This window comes from Centrocercus urophasianus, unplaced genomic scaffold (genome assembly GCF_019232065.1).
Source record: "Centrocercus urophasianus isolate 14NV4802_14NV808 unplaced genomic scaffold, USGS_Curo_1.0 seq_73, whole genome shotgun sequence".
NCBI lineage: Eukaryota > Metazoa > Chordata > Aves > Galliformes > Phasianidae > Centrocercus > Centrocercus urophasianus.
The window spans coordinates 3,913,623-3,930,717 of record NW_024885344.1 but is presented as its reverse complement, the minus strand read 5'-3'; the positions used below and the strand labels follow the sequence as shown (position 1 = coordinate 3,930,717).

At 39.0% G+C, this 17,095-nt stretch overlaps 1 protein-coding gene across 1 annotated transcript in view; it reads left to right on the top strand.

Annotated features, from left to right (window-relative positions):
* Nucleotides 1-17,095, top strand: part of RFX4 (regulatory factor X4) — a 74,557-nt gene that overhangs the window by 19,829 nt on the left and 37,633 nt on the right. Inside the window, exons 5-9 of the mRNA XM_042838075.1 lie at nt 4,247-4,308; nt 10,087-10,300; nt 11,145-11,222; nt 13,126-13,289; nt 15,672-15,772. Coding sequence (XP_042694009.1) covers nt 4,247-4,308; nt 10,087-10,300; nt 11,145-11,222; nt 13,126-13,289; nt 15,672-15,772 — 619 coding nt within the window. The remainder of the gene's footprint in view (nt 1-4,246; nt 4,309-10,086; nt 10,301-11,144; nt 11,223-13,125; nt 13,290-15,671; nt 15,773-17,095) is intronic.

Genomic DNA, 17,095 nt, shown 5'->3' with positions numbered 1-17,095 from the left:
TGACTTCTTGAAGAGTAGACTCTACTTCTCTGCCTACTGCCCTCAGAGCAAAACTTGACACAAGGAGGGAGAAAAAAAGATGTCAAATGTTTCCAGACGTCTCTGGTTTCTTCCATCCCTACTTGCACAAAGACAAATGCATGGGATGCTTTTCTCCTCCTGTTTTGTTTCAGGATCTCACTTTGTGGAATAATTAAGATGGAATAATTGGGAAACAAAGTTCACAGTTTGGTAGTGAATGAAATGAAGAAAAATGGATCATAGGATGATGGCAGAATTAACAATACACTTCTCATTTTAAAAGGGAGGCTGCCTCTGCTTGTGTTTAAATCTCAGTGCCGGCAATATGAGGAAAGGTGCAACCACAGAAATTACAGCTGGCAGTCATCAGGATGAAGGAATGCACCTTTGCAGCCATTTGCTGGTAACAGAACAGCTCCTGCAGTTAGCCATGTCTATGGTTAATAGGTTTTTGTGGACTAGAGTACAGACCTTTACAGAGGAGGTGCATTTTTCTCATTGTCGCTCATAAATCTTTCTCTGTTTTGCACGGATGCTTAAATAATTTATTTCATTTTGATTCTGCAGTGTGAAAAATGAGCAAAAATAGAAATAAATAGATATTTAATTCAAATTTATTTAGACACCAAGATTTAAAAAGCCAAAACTAGATAAAAATCCCATTAGTTCTGTGCAAGTTCTGTGCAATATACATTGAACGTCACATTATCAGCACTGTAATCTCAGTGCTGCATTCATTTGGGCTGCCCAATGCATTCAGAGTGGAGCAGGTACTGCCTGTCTGAAGGGACAGGTTCCCATCTGTTCTTCCTGTGCCATTCATCAGGATTTTCTACTGATGGGTTATAGCCAAATGCAGACCTGGATATATGAGTCCACTGGAATGTGTAGACTGTGTATGTGCTGCTTTATATCTGTCTCTTCTGTACACAACGTGCAATTACCAAGAGAACTCTGAAACCGTGAGAAGATAAAGAAGCTATTAGCATTTTTATTTTTAATTGATAAATTCATACAACAAGATCTTTTATAGGCAGAAGGCAAGATCAGGTCTTGAGCAGAGCAGAGAGGAAGAGAGGGAGAATGGGACTCAAGTTTAGTAACTGAAAAAGAAATCAAAGGAGCATGGCATTCTGAGATCAATATATGAGGGACAGATATCCTAGATATTTGCAAGTGAAACTCCTGCACTACATTGTTCTCAAAAACAAAAAGCCAAGTAGCATAAAGTAATGCCACATGAGTTTGATAGAGTTTTACTCAGAAAATACAAAGCCTGCATCCCTTTATTCAGCAGATCGTACAGGCAGCTGGATTTGTGGTAAATTTAGAGAACTGCTGGATAAATTTCAGTTCCATTGAAGGACAATCGTAGAAGTCCTCTCCACTCTAAAATTCCCTTGGATACCACCCATGAGATCTTTTTAACGCTGCTTCTGTTGAGGAGCCAGCACTGCTGTGAGAACAGGGACTGGGCTCCATTCAGAATGAGGTTTAAACTGCATGGTCAGGTCTTGCTTCATTTCTGCTTATGCAACTCCACAGCAGTGATGAAAGGAAAAGAATCCAAGTTGGTTTTCAGATCCTAACCTGAATTTTCTTTTCTGACATCTGGGAACATCCTTCCCCCTTCACCCTGCAGTTGTGAAATTAACTCATTTTCTGTGTAGGTCTTAAAAAAGTCAATATGTATTAAAAACATTCATGGTGTGTTTTACTGAAAGACTTTTCAAGATGCAAGCATGATTTAAAAACAAATTTCTGGACCTTCTGCTTTTTCCATTTACTTCAGTGCACCATGAACTCCACTTTGTCCTGCCTGCTCCAACCTCCTCTCCACTTTACAGGAAATCTTGCTCCCTTTGGGAATATCATTCCATAGGGATTCACATAAGTGTAGATAAATACAAGCATTTATATGAGCAGCTAGTTCATTGCTTACTTGAATTTTTTCACTCCAGTCACAAACACTGATGCTAATGTGTACCAGCACCAAAGCATGACTATGCTGTGCTATATTTATCTTGCACATACAGCATTAGATCAAAGAGTCCCGATGTTTTCTTTCAGAGGTTTGCTAGATATTTTTGTTGTTAATTATTGGCAAAGGACATTTTAAGAGATGCATACTTTTCAGCTGCGTTCCAAAAGGTGTATTTCGTTGTTTAAGCATGATGAATTTAAAAAAGAAACAAAGAAAAGGAAAAAAAAGAAAAAAAAAAAAAGATCATCTGATCATCTGCTCTGTTATTCTCCTTTCCTGATCACCTCTGCCCTGGTATGTAGAAATTGGCTGATTTGTTTAAATCCCAGCAACTCCCATGGCATATGGTTCATAAAGTGGCATTTACAGTGTGCACTGTAACACTTCATCACTACTAGGCAGACTTTGAAAGTAATACGGGTTCACATTGTTCCAAAAAAGAAAAATTAAGGTGAAAGTAAATCTAATACTTAGCTTTTCTTTTGAGTCTACTGCTGTAAAAAATCAACCTTAGGAGAGGAATGGAATTTTCTGAATGACAACTGCCACCAAAAAAAGAAAAAAAAATCCCCTAACCCAAAAAGCCATCCTCAGAAAGTAGTTCTTCAACACCGCCTTTTTTCCCACAGCCTTGTGGAGCCCCCAACCCTGTCTGCAGAAAATGAAAGAGAGAGGGGTGGGATTAATGTGTAATTAAAGGGAATTTGGAAGGCTGAGATGTTGCGGAATGTTAGATCAGTAGCTGGAACAGCATGTGGTGTTCTTTAGGCAGGCTTCATTGAGTCCATACAAAAAAAGAAAGAAGGGCTGCTTGCCTGTCTGCTCATTTATCAAACAGCTAGGCTGAACTTTCACAGCTCCACAAAAGTGTTTTACTGTTTGCTGAAGTTTTGCTCCAGAAATTAAAGCTGAACAACCTTCAGTGAGTCTGAGTCTGCATTTCTGACGTGAGCCACGTTGTGCAAAGCTTATGGAACATGGTGCAGGTCAATTTTTTACATGATGCAAAAGAAAGCTGAGTTGTGTGTTTGATTTTAAAAAACATATTACAGTCAAATACGTGACATTGTAACATCTTTATTTATAAAGCACCTTTTGATCTAAATACATGTTCCAGAGCTTTCAGTCATCAATCAGGATTAAATATTTATCACGTTGGCAAAATGGCTCACAGGGGAAAAATCTATACTATTTAATCAATTTTACTTGACACTTTCTTCTGTTCGAACAGTTGTATTCCATCTTGTATGCCTGTTTTTCTTTAATTCTACTTGTTCCTCCTCACCCCCCGCAAAATAGGAAACAGCAGTTCATATTACGAAAGTACGAAATAAGCTACAGATTAAGAAAGAAAGAAATTTCTCTTGTAAGTGAATCTTCAAGGGTTACTGCGTTCTTTCTTGCATGACTGTTCTGCCAGCTGAGTTTTGCCTCCGCTGCAGACAACACCGAGAATCAGGTTCAGTCCCACGAGGTGCTGAGAGCTGCCTTTCCAGCAACTCCAGCTGAGCTTTTTCATCACGAGCAGCCTGGCTGACAGCGGATCTGCACAACTGACATTCATTAATTTGTTTCTTTAAATGCATCTGGTGCTGAAGAAGTTTTGTTTTACAGTAGCAGTGTTCTTTTAATCTCTGCTGATGGACCGAAGCCCAGGTTCTTGACAATATCCCGCTGTTTCTGAGATGCGCTTGTTTTCCATAGAAGATAAATTGATTATGACCTATCTTTAGAAAATGCAACAGTGAATCTTCCCTGGTGGAAGTGGTGCCCTGTCAAATACCAATATCTTTTCACAGAATCCTCTCTCACAAAAGGGAGCGTTTAATGGCAGGATCATGAAGGCCTTTGAAGAAATGCTGCCTCCAAAGCTCTACAAAGGAAAGGTTTCTCTGGTTGCAGGAAAACCAAGTTTGTTTTAAATCCGCAAATTTAAATAGTCAGTTCTAAATACACTCTTCATTCGTTTAGAAGCAGAAATGGTGTGAGATTTAAGGAACAGTAATTCCATAAAATTCTTTATCTAAAGTGATGATATTTAATAAAATTCATATTGAGTTTAAAAGTCTATTGCCCTTTTTTCAGCAATGGAAAAAATCAAAAGCTTTCTCCTGATTTTTTTACCCATGTATTTGGGTGAGACCACAGTACAGTTTTTCTGCTTATTGGTCTTAACAGTCTGTAATAAATTATTAGCAAATGTTTTCATTTCTTTCTAATATCAGTTTTATTCATTTGCAGATAATAAGGCAACAGTTTCCACAGCTAACAACGAGAAGACTTGGAACCAGAGGCCAATCGAAGTAAGCAGTGTATGGTGCATTATCATCTCACACAGGGCCCCATCTGGCCTTGACTGAATAGAATAGTATGACATCAGGGAATTATTTGTCCAGTTGGGGAATTAAAACCCAACTCTGATACAGTTTCCATTGTAGTTTTTACTCTTACTGTTTCAGTGGTGAAAGTGCTGCATAATCCAATGGAGATCCTTTACTGAATTCATCAGCAACATTTTCCACATTTTTCCTACAAATTGTCTCTTCTCAGCTCATTTTACATGACATAAAAGGCATTCACACTTAGCACTAACAGAGCTACTGTGAAATCACAGCTGGTTAACATCATGTTTAAGTTTGGAGAAAAAGTGGTGGAATGCTGTGTGGAATTTAGCTAGAAATATTTTTTGGCCTGAACTCAAATTGTCCACAGACCTGGATTTAATCACAGATTTTGCTGTGTATCAAAATCCAACGTCTCTTTACATGATCAATGAATTATTTTATTGCCTTATCCAAAAGATGGTATCTCCCCAAAACAGTTTCATCCTAATAGTTCGTTCCAGAATGAGAAATGATTTCAGATAGAAGACTGCACTTCACATTCTATTTGAGATTTTCCAGTTGTTCTTGATCTTGAGATTCTCTTAACTTTTATAACTCAGCTTAACTTTTTCTCAAGTAGCCATTTTTAAGTAACTAATTGTAGATCTGAAGTTTCTTCCCAAGTATAAATTCAGACATGCTATAACAACACTCAGAGCTACCAGATCTTACTCAGTTGTACACATTGGGTTAATCCAACAACATATTAGGAAAGCCTGATAGGTCAGGACTCAAAGCATCAGGACTTTGCACTGAATTTAAATTATATATAATTTAAGTTATAACCTCATAAAGACAGGGTGAAAGCATACCCAGGTTGCTTTATGGAATATCTCCTATGACTGTGCTCTTTGTCAACCATGAAGTCATTCTGATCCTGGCTATAAATTTGTTATTTGTCTTCCTGTTTAAACAAAGAGTGAGCATTGGTATATTCCCAAACTGGAGCTCCTCTGTCAGGTTCAGAAGTCTCTCAGAGGGGCAAGATGCCTTTGATCAGCTGACTGAAGGCATCTTGCATTTGCAAAAATAATGTCTCTTTGCTCTCAGGGACTGAAAATCGGTGAGTCTTAAAAGTTCTTGCATATTTTCCCCCTAACCTGCATGCCTACTGAAGAGGCTTTCAGATCTCATTCTCTTATCATGCTGTCTTTGCAGAAGTTCTGATCCTATCTAGCAAGTAACATGTTTCTGAAAAGCATTCAACAAAATCCTAGGTCTTTGGTAGTCTCTGATAATGCTTCTGAGAGAGATTATAGTTATTTAAACTTCACAGCCTTAGTATGTATAAGATGGAGTTGTTCTGGTCCAAAAGAGGATACCTACATCTTCATCCATGGTTAACACCCCAATGATCATAGCATACAGAGGAGTAATTTGATCCAATGATCCAATGAAGAGGGGAGGTATAAACACATTTGCATATTACAGATTCGCAGGGGCTGGAAGGGACTTCTGGAGATCATCTAGGCCAACCCCCTGCTAAAGCTGGTTCCCTACAGTAGGTTCCACAGGAAAAGGTGTGGGCACGTTTTGAATGTTTCCAGAAAACAAGACTCCACATCCTCTTGGGCAGCTTCTTTCTGTGCTCTGTCACTCTCAAAGTTCTTTCTCATATTCATATGGAACTTTCTGTGTTCCAGTTTGTGCTCATTGCCCCTTGTCGCTGGGCACTGTTCAAGAGTCTGGTCCTATCCACTTGACTTCGGCCTATGGGATATTTATAAACATCGATAAAATCCCCCCTCAGCCTTCTCCAGGCTGAGCAGTCCCAGGGCTCTCAGCCTGTCCTCATCAGGGAGATGCTCCAGGCCCTCACCATCTCGGTGTCCCTCTGCTAGGCTCTCTTGTGAAGTTCCCTGCCTTTGAACGGGGGAGCCCAGACCTGGACACAGCACTCCAGATGTGGTCTCAGCTTTGCAGAGGATCACCTCCCTCGACCTGCTGGCCATGCTCTTTGCAATGCACCCCAGGATGCCATTGGCCTTCTGGGCCACAAGGGCACACTGCTGGCTTGTGGCCAACCTGTTGTCCATCAAAACACCCAGGTCCTCCACAGAGTTCCTTTCCAGCAGCTCAGCCCCTCACCTGTACCAATGCATGCAGTTATTCATCTCCAGGTGTAGGACTCTACACTTGCTCTTGTTGAACCTCATCAGGTTCCTCTCTGCCCAACTCTCCATCCTGTCCAGCTGTTGCTGAACGGCAGCACAGCCTACTGGTTTGTCAGTCACTCCTCCCAGCTCTGTTTCATCAGCAAACTTGCTGAGGATTGACTCTATCCCTTCATCTAGGTCACTGATGAAGATGTCGAGCAAAACCAGAACCAGTACTGATCTCTGGGGAACACTATTAGTTACAGACCTCCAAGTAGAGTCTGTGCCATTGATTATAACTGTCTGAGCTGTCAGTCAGCCAGCTCTCAATTCACCTCATTGTCCACTTGTCTTTCTCATTTGCACGTTGTACTTCTTTGTAATGAATACACCAGCACATACATTCCTTGCTGGACCCAGCACAGCTATAACTGAGGTCTGTTTTTATTTTCAGAAACATCTGATTGCATTTCAGTTGTGTTATGTAAATAAATTACTTTATGCATTAACACTTCAGTCCTTTTATCACCCACTGTGCTGACCAATTGTTGCCAGTATGATTTTCCTTCCATTTCCTTGCTACTGCCAAGGAAACTCAACCGCAGAAGTGGTTGAGATCATCTGGCTTCACACTGTTCTGCCTTCAGTCTTTTTATAGCATGGCTCCCTCATAACATTTCAAAGTTCAGAGCTACAATGGCACTATACTCTTGGTCATCTGTTGTGAGGCTTTCTCTTTTGCAGCTGGGCTTATTGCTGTAAATGTGCAGCTGTTCTCTATCACGCTGAGCTTAGAAAGAGTTCCACCATAGGTGAGCCATGAGAAGGCATCTAAATAGAAAAGCTCATTTCTTTCTGTACTACAGCATGAAACTCTTCAATTATATACACAAGTGGTTACTTAGACTAATGGGAATGATATGGTGTGAAGGGAGTTTTACTTCTTTCTCTAAGAGTGTTGTATTGTAGATTCTGGGTCCATGAAAGGAAAAATTATTCTATTTACTGCAAAAAACGATTGTGTGGTCTGCCCGTTACTTCCTTACAGATCAAACTTTCAAGACTTCCTTATTGATTTCAGTTTGATTGTGGGTGGTTAGTTGTCACTTTTGTTTCTTTCTTTCTGTTAGAAATGATTTAAAGAAAAAGTGCTAAGAATATCCGTGAACTGCACCAGTGATTTTTTGCCATTTGGGATAGTAACATTTCCAGATAGCTTCCTCCTTCAGTAAAGTTTCCATGTTAATTTGGCTATTGCTGTCTACGTAATTTTGAAGCTACCTGGCAATCTCTTTAATGTAGTATACTGCCAAGTAAAATATACTAGACATTAAGCAATGCCCTGTGACATTCTACTACAGTCTGGAGGCTTTTATTCCTTCTTTTTTTTTCCCCTAGAATTGATTTAAAAAGAAACTTAACATAAAAGACTGACCTGCTTAAGTTATACAGAACTCTCAGTCTGTCTTGAACTTTTGCAGTCCTGCCTGCTGTGGCCTTATATTTTTCTTATTTTTTTTTCTTTTTTCTCATTCCCTTTCTCTCAATAATTTGTGGTGGTAGTTTCTTTCCGTTTTCCCATCCCCAGGCATACCGAACTCACAGGATATAAGAAAGTAGGCTATGGGCTTTATGGCTGTTACACACAGTGCACGCATGACAGCTGCTATCAAGCTGGGAACTTGAACTGCAACCTGGAGTTGTTACTGTTTAAGCAAAAAAAAAAAAAAAAAAAAAGAAAGAAAAAAGAAAAAAAAAAAGCTTCTATGGCTGGTGTACCATCGCGTGTAGCTTGGCACATGTAATGTGTGGCTGAATCAGCCTTCTTAGTGCCCTTTGCTCTGGTTTGTCCTTTTAACAAGCACAAAGCAGTAAGGATCCCATTCAAATAAAGCCAGCGAAACATGTGATATGCACAGCTATGGTATCCAAGCAAAAACTTGCCATCAGCTGTCTGTAACAGAGTAGGATGGATCTGAGCCTGACTTCTGGTCTGGAATATACATTTTGGTCTGAGCCCTGGCATGATTTGGAGCAGATAGTGTGGCTTTCTAAGGTATTGAAGGAAGGAAATCTTACTCAAATAATGTCAGATTAATATATTAATAAATCTCCCCTGCATTATTCAATATTGAGTTCAAGATAGCTTTTATTTTTATTTCATTTATTGCTGGATGATGTGGAACATCCTCAGTCGAAATGGTAATGGCAGCACATACGAGAATCCTGCAGCTCCCCAGGCCTCCTCTCAGCCCATCTGTGCTGGTAGACAAGATTAGGGCTTCCAGCTATTTGCCACTACTTTCTGTTGGAGATTATAACATGCGCCGATTTGCGGGTGAATGAGCGAATCTGCTCTAGAAAAAAAATCACCTTAGCTTAAGCTATAATCAATTAGACACTGCTCTTTCACTGTTTGAATTGATGTTAGTAAAGCCAGATGATTTTCCTAAAGCAAACAAGGGGTAATCAAGTGAACTGATCTGCCTGTAGCACTCTGAAAACAGTAACTATCTGTCTGGGGAGGATGACAAACATCTGGAGATGGTTCCCTCTCCTCCCACCACAGCTGGATGCAGAAGTGAAAGTCTCATCTCAGTCTGACAAGCTGTAAGGAGAGAGCCGGAAGATCATTGAAAATTCCCTTTAAGAAAATAAAGTCAGAGGTACAAGGGCAATATGATTTTATGTTACCTTTTGCAACCACTTAAAATTAAGTTGAAGTGATGGTGGGGCTCACAGCTGAGAAAATGAAGTAAATGTTAGCAGAATCACAGGGTGAATGAGATTGTTTCTGCTGCTCCGATGCAAGGGTTAGCCTGGATAATGAGTGCTCCCATTAACACCTATAATAATGCTAAGCCGTGGCACAACCGTGTGCCATAAGGCCACCAATCCGTTCTTGTAGTGCAGCCACACCACGTAACACCCACTGTGCTCTGCACAGGCAGAGTTAGTGTTGCGCAGTATCCTGTGCTGATCCAAGACCAATTATGATGGAAGTTACAAGGGACATCATTTTGGACTGTACATTTTCTGCTGTGCATTGCTTTCAAGCACACGTGCTTCTCCCTTCAAATCCCTTCCCCCCTCCCCCTGCGTTTCATTGCAGTGCTTTCAGGTTTTGAAACATTTCTGATCAGTTTGTTTGTGATAAAGACTTGTGCTATTCAGGGATCAAAGCGGCCCTGGACAGTCTGAGAAGAAATAACAACAGAAGGGCCAGACCAGAGGGGTTGTACCTCTGCTTATTGCTAAACTAAAGGAGCAGCTGCACAGCACAACTCTGCCAGCAAGAAGCTTTAGGATGTGCTTTTAAATCATAAGAAAACAAAACATAGAACTCCATTAATTTTCTGCCCTGCAACAGTCAGCTTTATTAACTCTGAAGAGAGCTAGCTGCTTTTACCAAAAGAAATTTGAAAACCCAGAGTATTACCACAATATTCTGCTACTGAATCAGTGCTTGTTAATGATACAGAAACTATTACAAAGTCTGTTTTGCCATAGAGATTATTAACACTGTCAATTTATCTTATTCCCATATACTTTTAAAAATAATTTTTGAACAATTTACTTTATGTACCTCTCTGTGTATCAGGTACCATTATTATGGAATTGCAGTGAAAGAAAACTCACAGTATTACGATGTGATGTATTCTAAAAAAGGAGCAGCCTGGGTCAATGAAACTGGAAAAAAAGAAGTGACCAAACAGACAGTGGCATATTCACCACGATCCAAACTGGGAACATTACTGCCAGAGTTTCCAAATGTCAAAGATCTAAATCTGCCAGCCAGTCTGCCAGAGGAGAAGGTAACACTTTGGAAATATTTTCTTAGCTTGTCCTGTATCTTTTTTTCCCTGCTTTGGATGAAAACTTCGTCTAAAGTATAAAGACTTTAAATAAGATTAAGTTTAATAATCCTTTGACTTTATTTATGGGGAACTTAATTGCTTCTTATAATAGTCAGAAGTATTTTCCCTCAGTACAACAGCATATGCTATCAGATGTATAGCATATCTAAAGCCTACGCACACTCTTCTTTCAAAGTTGTATTACATACAGCAGGAAAGGCTTGGATGGTAACTGGTTAAATCACCAATAACAAGACCCCAGTTTTCTGTTTTAGCAATATGTGAACCCACTTGTTGGCAAACTGAAAAACAAATCCGGTGCTTTCTTGTGAGGAGAGGAATTTAATGCATTTCTTATCCTTCTAGGCTGGAAATTAAAAGAATCCTGTCTGCACCTATGACAAAAGTGCTCTGACTGTTCTTGGCTGAGCCTGCTAGTTTTCTGATGCTATTCACATGTGTAGTATCAATGTAAAGTGGACAAAAGAGTAGGGTTTTATAGTTCTTTATGTCCTAATTAGGGCCACATTCTCGTCTTTGATCTCACTGAGGTTTTTTGCTCCTCTTGCATTTGAAGAATCCCATTGACATAGAAAAATTCATGAATTCAAAGGGAGAATTTACCTTTAAAAAGAAAACTTATGTTAAAGCTAATCTAACCAGACTCTGATTTCATTATTTTTGCAATTTTGCATAGGTAAAAAACAACTTACTTTTTTGTGCTCTGTATTTTGACAGTTTTGAAAGCAGATTTCTTATAGTAGAATGAACATTTGTGTGTCTCCCTCTCATTCTTTTTCAGGTTTCTACCTTTATTATGATGTATAGAACTCACTGTCAGAGGATACTAGACACTGTAATAAGAGCAAACTTTGATGAGGTATGGTTAGAAACTGCAGTTGTAGTTTAATGATATTACTGGTATGAATGGATCTGAGAGCTGATTTTGAATTTGATATTACAAACTTATGGTTTTGTGGTGGCTAATCCTTTTCATGAATAAAGAATAGATATACATATTACGTATTATGTCACTGATAGCATTAAATCTCACTTATACCACTAGGTGAGTTAGAGAAATGAAAGCAGTGGGAATGGTTTTGAGTCTCCATTGGGATTAAAGTGGCAATATCCTCTTACAAGATGTTGACAATCCAGTTCTTACATCTCAACAAGTGTATCCATCACCACTTTCCTAACCTTTGAGTAAGGAACTGAGCTTTGAACTTTGAACTGAGCTCTGTTTGAAGGAATTCCTCTGAGTGTTCAGAACAAACCCAGGGCAGGTGCCACAGCCAAAATGATGTTCTCTGCTAGTCTCTTAACAATGAGCATGGAGCTGGGGGGCCTAGAGCCTCTCAGACATCCCAGTAAACCTCTACCTAAAGTCTCCAGTTCTTCAGTTGTTTGGTAGTACAGCCAGGAACACACACACTGCTCAATAGTTGATACGATTCACTAGGATATCAAACTGAACCTGAGGGCTTTCTGGCAATGCATGCATACAAGTCCTGTAATTAGAGGTGAATGGCTACAAACATCAAACATTACTGGACTGCAAAGACTTTTATATCCCATGTGGAGAAATTTTCTTTTCTAGGAAAGCAAATCTGACTATAGAAATGCTGAGGGCCTCATTCAAATATAATTTGGAAAAAGTCAAAGGAAATGGGTCTTTTAACTCTGCGTTCTGAACTAAAGCAGAGAATTCCTTCCTTTTTCCTATTCTGCTCTAGTTCTCAAACTCCTCTGATTTAAAACTTAGGCTCTCTTAAGCCATTGCACCAGTCTAGGTTCTTCCTTGCAAGAAAATTGTTTCTTCAGCATTATTTTATTTCTTTTCACATTTTCCAACGTGTCTCTCAGATCTTCTCCTAACCATGTTTAAGTGGGAACCCAGAAGCATAAAAAAATATTTAAATCTGTTGTACAGGTTAGAGAAAACCAAACCCCTTGGCCCATTCACTCCAAGCCCACTGGTTCAGTAAGAACACATATTCAGGTTTTGCTGGATCAGTCTCTGAATGCTTTCTTCAGAGAAGGATGTTGTCTTTTTCTAGGGAATCTGTCAGGGTCAGTGGTGGAGAAGGGGCTGAACAGTAACAAGATGTAAATGATAAATGTTATTTACTGCACCTGGTTCAGTTACAGGTTGTGTGTTAAAAGGTTATCATGTAGAAATGCTGGTGTTCTGACACCTGCAGAATTGACCATGTCATTCACGTAGTAACACCTTTATTTCCTAAATGGCAGTTTTCAGATGCATCTTTTTCTGTGTCTGAAATTTCCTCCCTATTTTCTTTTTTGCCCTTCTCCATTCTTTCTCCACTTTCCTTCATAGAGAAGGAGATAAAGAAGAAATAATTGCTGCTTTTCTTTAGTCACTATAACAGCTGTTAAGATCTCCAAACTGTTTCTTTTCAAAATTAATGCAGAAAATGGTATACTGGCCTCCATCACCGTGCTGTGTTCCTGTCCCTCCCCACACCAAGTCCTAGTTTCATTACTTTGTGTACAGGAGCAGCCTCTCAGCTGTAGGAACAAAAAGGTACCCTGTCTCCAACTCAGAATGCCTCCTTGCCCTTTGGCTCATTATCCCATTCAGCGCCTGGTTAAGTATAAGCCTGTCTAGTTAAGGAATATACATAATCTGTGTTGTATATCATAAATCCAGCTGTGAGACTGAAATAAATGTTATCCAAACATGATCATTTAAAGGAAAAAGTATTTGTGGCCTTTTGTTATTTTCTCTAACATGTCTCTTCTCCTTCTCACAATTGCAGGTTCAAAGTTTTCTTCTGCACTTTTGGCAAGGGATGCCTCCTCATATGCTGCCTGTACTGGGTTCTTCAACCGTAGTAAATATAGTTGGAGTTTGTGACTCGATTTTATACAAAGCAATTTCTGGAGTTTTGATGCCAACAGTACTGCAAGCACTACCCGACAGGTCAGTATAACTGACTGCACTGGTCATTTCTACATATCTCAGCTGTCTTTATTATATATCTTCTCTTTGCAAAAGGCACCAATTCTCACAAAGCTGCACGTTTCCACCTGAGTTTAAATCACATGCCAGTTCAAAGGAGCTGAATGCTGACATGTCTGTGGAAAAAAACATATTGATTTTAATAACACTTGTGTTGTGAAAAGTGTGACTTTTTTGTGTGATAAAGGAGAAGACTTTCTTCTTGGTTTATTACCATCAAGCTGATAGTCATGTCCCGCCTTTCAGGGAATATCAGAAATCTGCAGCTGCAGAATGACACGTTCCTTCATTTTCTGACAGTTTTCAGATACATTTCTGCTAATCTAGTGTAGCAAGATAACAGTACTCTGAATAACAGTGACCAAAGCTGGCCTGGCTGCTCTGTCTGTAAATACTCTCTTGCATATTCAGGCACTGCAACTTAAGCATTTGTCTATGTTTACACTCTTGGAACCCAATTGTTATTCCGCTTGCCAAGAGCAGAAAATATGAAGATTGTACTTGAGAAGTCTCAGACAACCTGGATTAATTTAAAGGCTATACTGTGATGAACAGATGCACACTTATTTAAGGATCACTTCATTAATATTAACAAGTATTTGATTCCGTTGTTTCAGAGCTCAGTTTTCTTTGCCAATCCACAAGGTAGATGTCATCTTTTCTCTCCCTACCTGGAGCACATCTGAGTCCAAGAAATCTTAATCATGTAGAGAAAACAGAACAGAGATCAACATTTTAGAGCATAAAGTGTAATTACTGTGTAGTCGACCTATTCCTCTATTTGATTTTCCTAATATAAACATCAGGAAACATTCTTTTTCTAAATATTTATTCACCTTTATTATTATTTGATACTTTCCTGAGGTTAAATAATTGTTACATTTATTCCTTTAAGAGTTTAATATTGGCGCTGTATATTTAGCCTTCAGGATTGTAATGCAGCTCTAATTACAGCACATGTTTTTGAGATGTCATTCTATGCTCCTAAATTGGTGACTGCTGTTTGCAGTGTATGACTGCTAAAGTACAGACAAAGTATTTTTTCCATGAGAAACCTGTTATAAGCATGGGATTTCCTTGATATGTACATTTTTGCAGGCTTTGCCTTCTCCACTCCCCCCCCCCCCCCCAAAAAAAAAATCTATTTCATTGGAAGGATTAAACAGAACAGCAGTCCTTTTCTCAAGCTGCTTAGCTCTTTCATAGCAAATAAGGAGAGACTTGAGTGTGAATATGGACTTTTGTAATGCATATAAAGGGCCAGATTGTGGCTATTAAGCCATAGCCTGCACTGGAGGGGGTGAAGAAGGGTCTCACTGCAATGGAAGCTCCTGAAGGAAATCTTGCTGACTCAGCCAGAATCTTCTGAGGAACTTCCTGGGAATGAATGTTGGCTGTACAGAAAAAAACACTTTTTAGAGGATGCAACAGATGCCATCCGTCCGCTATCCTCGGTGTCTCTGCAAAGCAGATCAGATCTATGGCAACAGTTATTTTACCACCTCTGTCCTCTGTGCAGTGTGTGTTGGAGTACAACAGAATGGCTGCCTGGCAGCATGAAGTACAGTTCCTTACGTCCTTCCTCTGTCTATGTATCTTGAGTGTTAGAACGTGTGTGCATCTTGAGTGCTACAGGCAGCGCAGCTCAGTCTGGCAGAACCAAGTGCAGGTCTCCCCTACATCATACCCCGAACTTTTCCTGGAAATTGACATTTTTCACTGAGCAATTTAAAAGAAGGGCTTTCCAAATTTAGGAGGAAATGATGGGGCCATCTAGCAAAGGGCTGTAAGGAAGAAGAGAGAAATCTCATTCATCTAGGAAAGTTCTTGCCTTGCTCAGAGCTAAGCAGGAAGGTTTTGCTGTGCCCACGCATACAGTCTAGAAATTCCTGACTGTCACAGCCACCCCTTCAATGGCTTCAGTCTGGAGCACAGTTGGTTATTGCTTCACTTACATGTGTCTGTGTCCATTTGTATAAATTTAGGGACAAATGGCCTGAAATCCCAGGCTTGATCTATTGTTGTCTTCTTTAAATAAATGTGATTTTATGTTTTTATATTTTATGATTTTATCCTAAGCTAAAAAAAAAAAAAAAAAAAGAAAAAAAAAAAAAAAAGATTTATAAGAATCAATACAGTGCATACAGAGATTTTCATTCTCTGTGGTGTTACATTTTTCTGGAAAGGCTTTCAGAAGTTTTCCTTCATGTCTGCAGACCAAAACATGTTCAGCAACTCTGCATAATAGTGAGGTGTAAATAATTGACCTGTAGTGTTCACATGTTCACAATTCTTATAGAAGACACAGAGTATATGTTCTGATGTAGTGATTTCTCTTCTAAGTTTGACACAGGTGATCAGAAAGTTTGCAAAGCAACTGGATGAGTGGCTAAAAGTAGCTCTCCATGACTTGCCAGAAAATCTACGAAATATCAAATTTGAATGTAAGTATTGCCAAATCTCTCCTATTAATCTGGGAAATATGTAATGTTAATGTTTAGAAATTAATTGGAAGTGAACCTTGAGTTCTTTTAAGAATTAAATACTGACAGCATTGTTAATCTTGCATTCACTTCCAAGCTCCACTTGCTCGTGAGAACCAATTTCATTTAGTGAAATGAGGCAGTGCCCCAAGTGAGAAAAATTACTTTTCCTTTCTTGTGAGTTCTGATAAGAAATTAATTTTGTTGATAGTAAGCAAACATTAGGGATATTAGGCAAAGAAAATTATTAAACAAACCTTTAGGGTAGCACAATTTGAATACAGCTTGAGGCCCTTGCTCAAAAAAGTGCCAGAGTTAAAAATGAAGGAGATCAAATTACCCTGTCGCCACAGGAAAGGGCACTAGCCCTATTCAGACATGCTTTGTAGATGCCTGCAGTGCACATCACCTATTGATAAAGCCTGCTTTATTTCACGGCTCTCAATTCTTTGCCTTTCATGAGCACTAAATTCCACACCACAAAGTTAAAGAGGTAAAAAAAAAAAAAAAAAAAAAAAAACTAATTTAGGAGAAGGATTAACTATTTTGATCAGCACGGAAAATTAGAAGTATATTTTACAGAGAACACTCTAGAATGTGAGTTAGAATAACTAATTTTAGGTTTTTGTGTGTTGTTTACTAATTCATTTTAAAAGTTACAGAAAGTCAGAGCTGAGAGCATGCTTTATCACATCTTTCTCTGTTCAAAATTATCAAGGATCTGCAACAATTTTCCAATTCTGCCGGGAAAGAGAAAGAGACAGACGATGCACTTTCTACTCATTCTTGAACAATGCTCTTTAACCGAGGAAACTCCTACTCTGTGACTACATCTAAGGCCTGTTTGGATAGCTCTGCAGGCCTTTTGTGATTTTATAAGAAAAACATTGAGTCCAACCTAGCACATACATCCTAGCCTTTGTCATTTCTGCAATTTTTTCCTCCTAATCAAAAGTTGTGATCAAAGGAATTACTGTGACATACATTACTGTGATTACAAAGGAATGGAGAAACTGCAAGTCTTGGTTGTATTTGCAGTTCTTAAGTCATATAATTCAGACAAAATATGATCAACAAAACATTTTAAAATTCCAGTTTCCGAGTACAAGAAGTATCTTAATACAAAGTCCAAATCCTCTTGGAAAGAGATAAAGAGAGATGGCAAGTACCTCATAGGCTCTCTTATGCCATTGCATGTTAGTGTGTCATGTAATCACTTTAGAAACTTTAATCAAATTTTACCTGAAACTGTCTCAGATTTTAGCTCCTTCCTTAGTCCAGTCT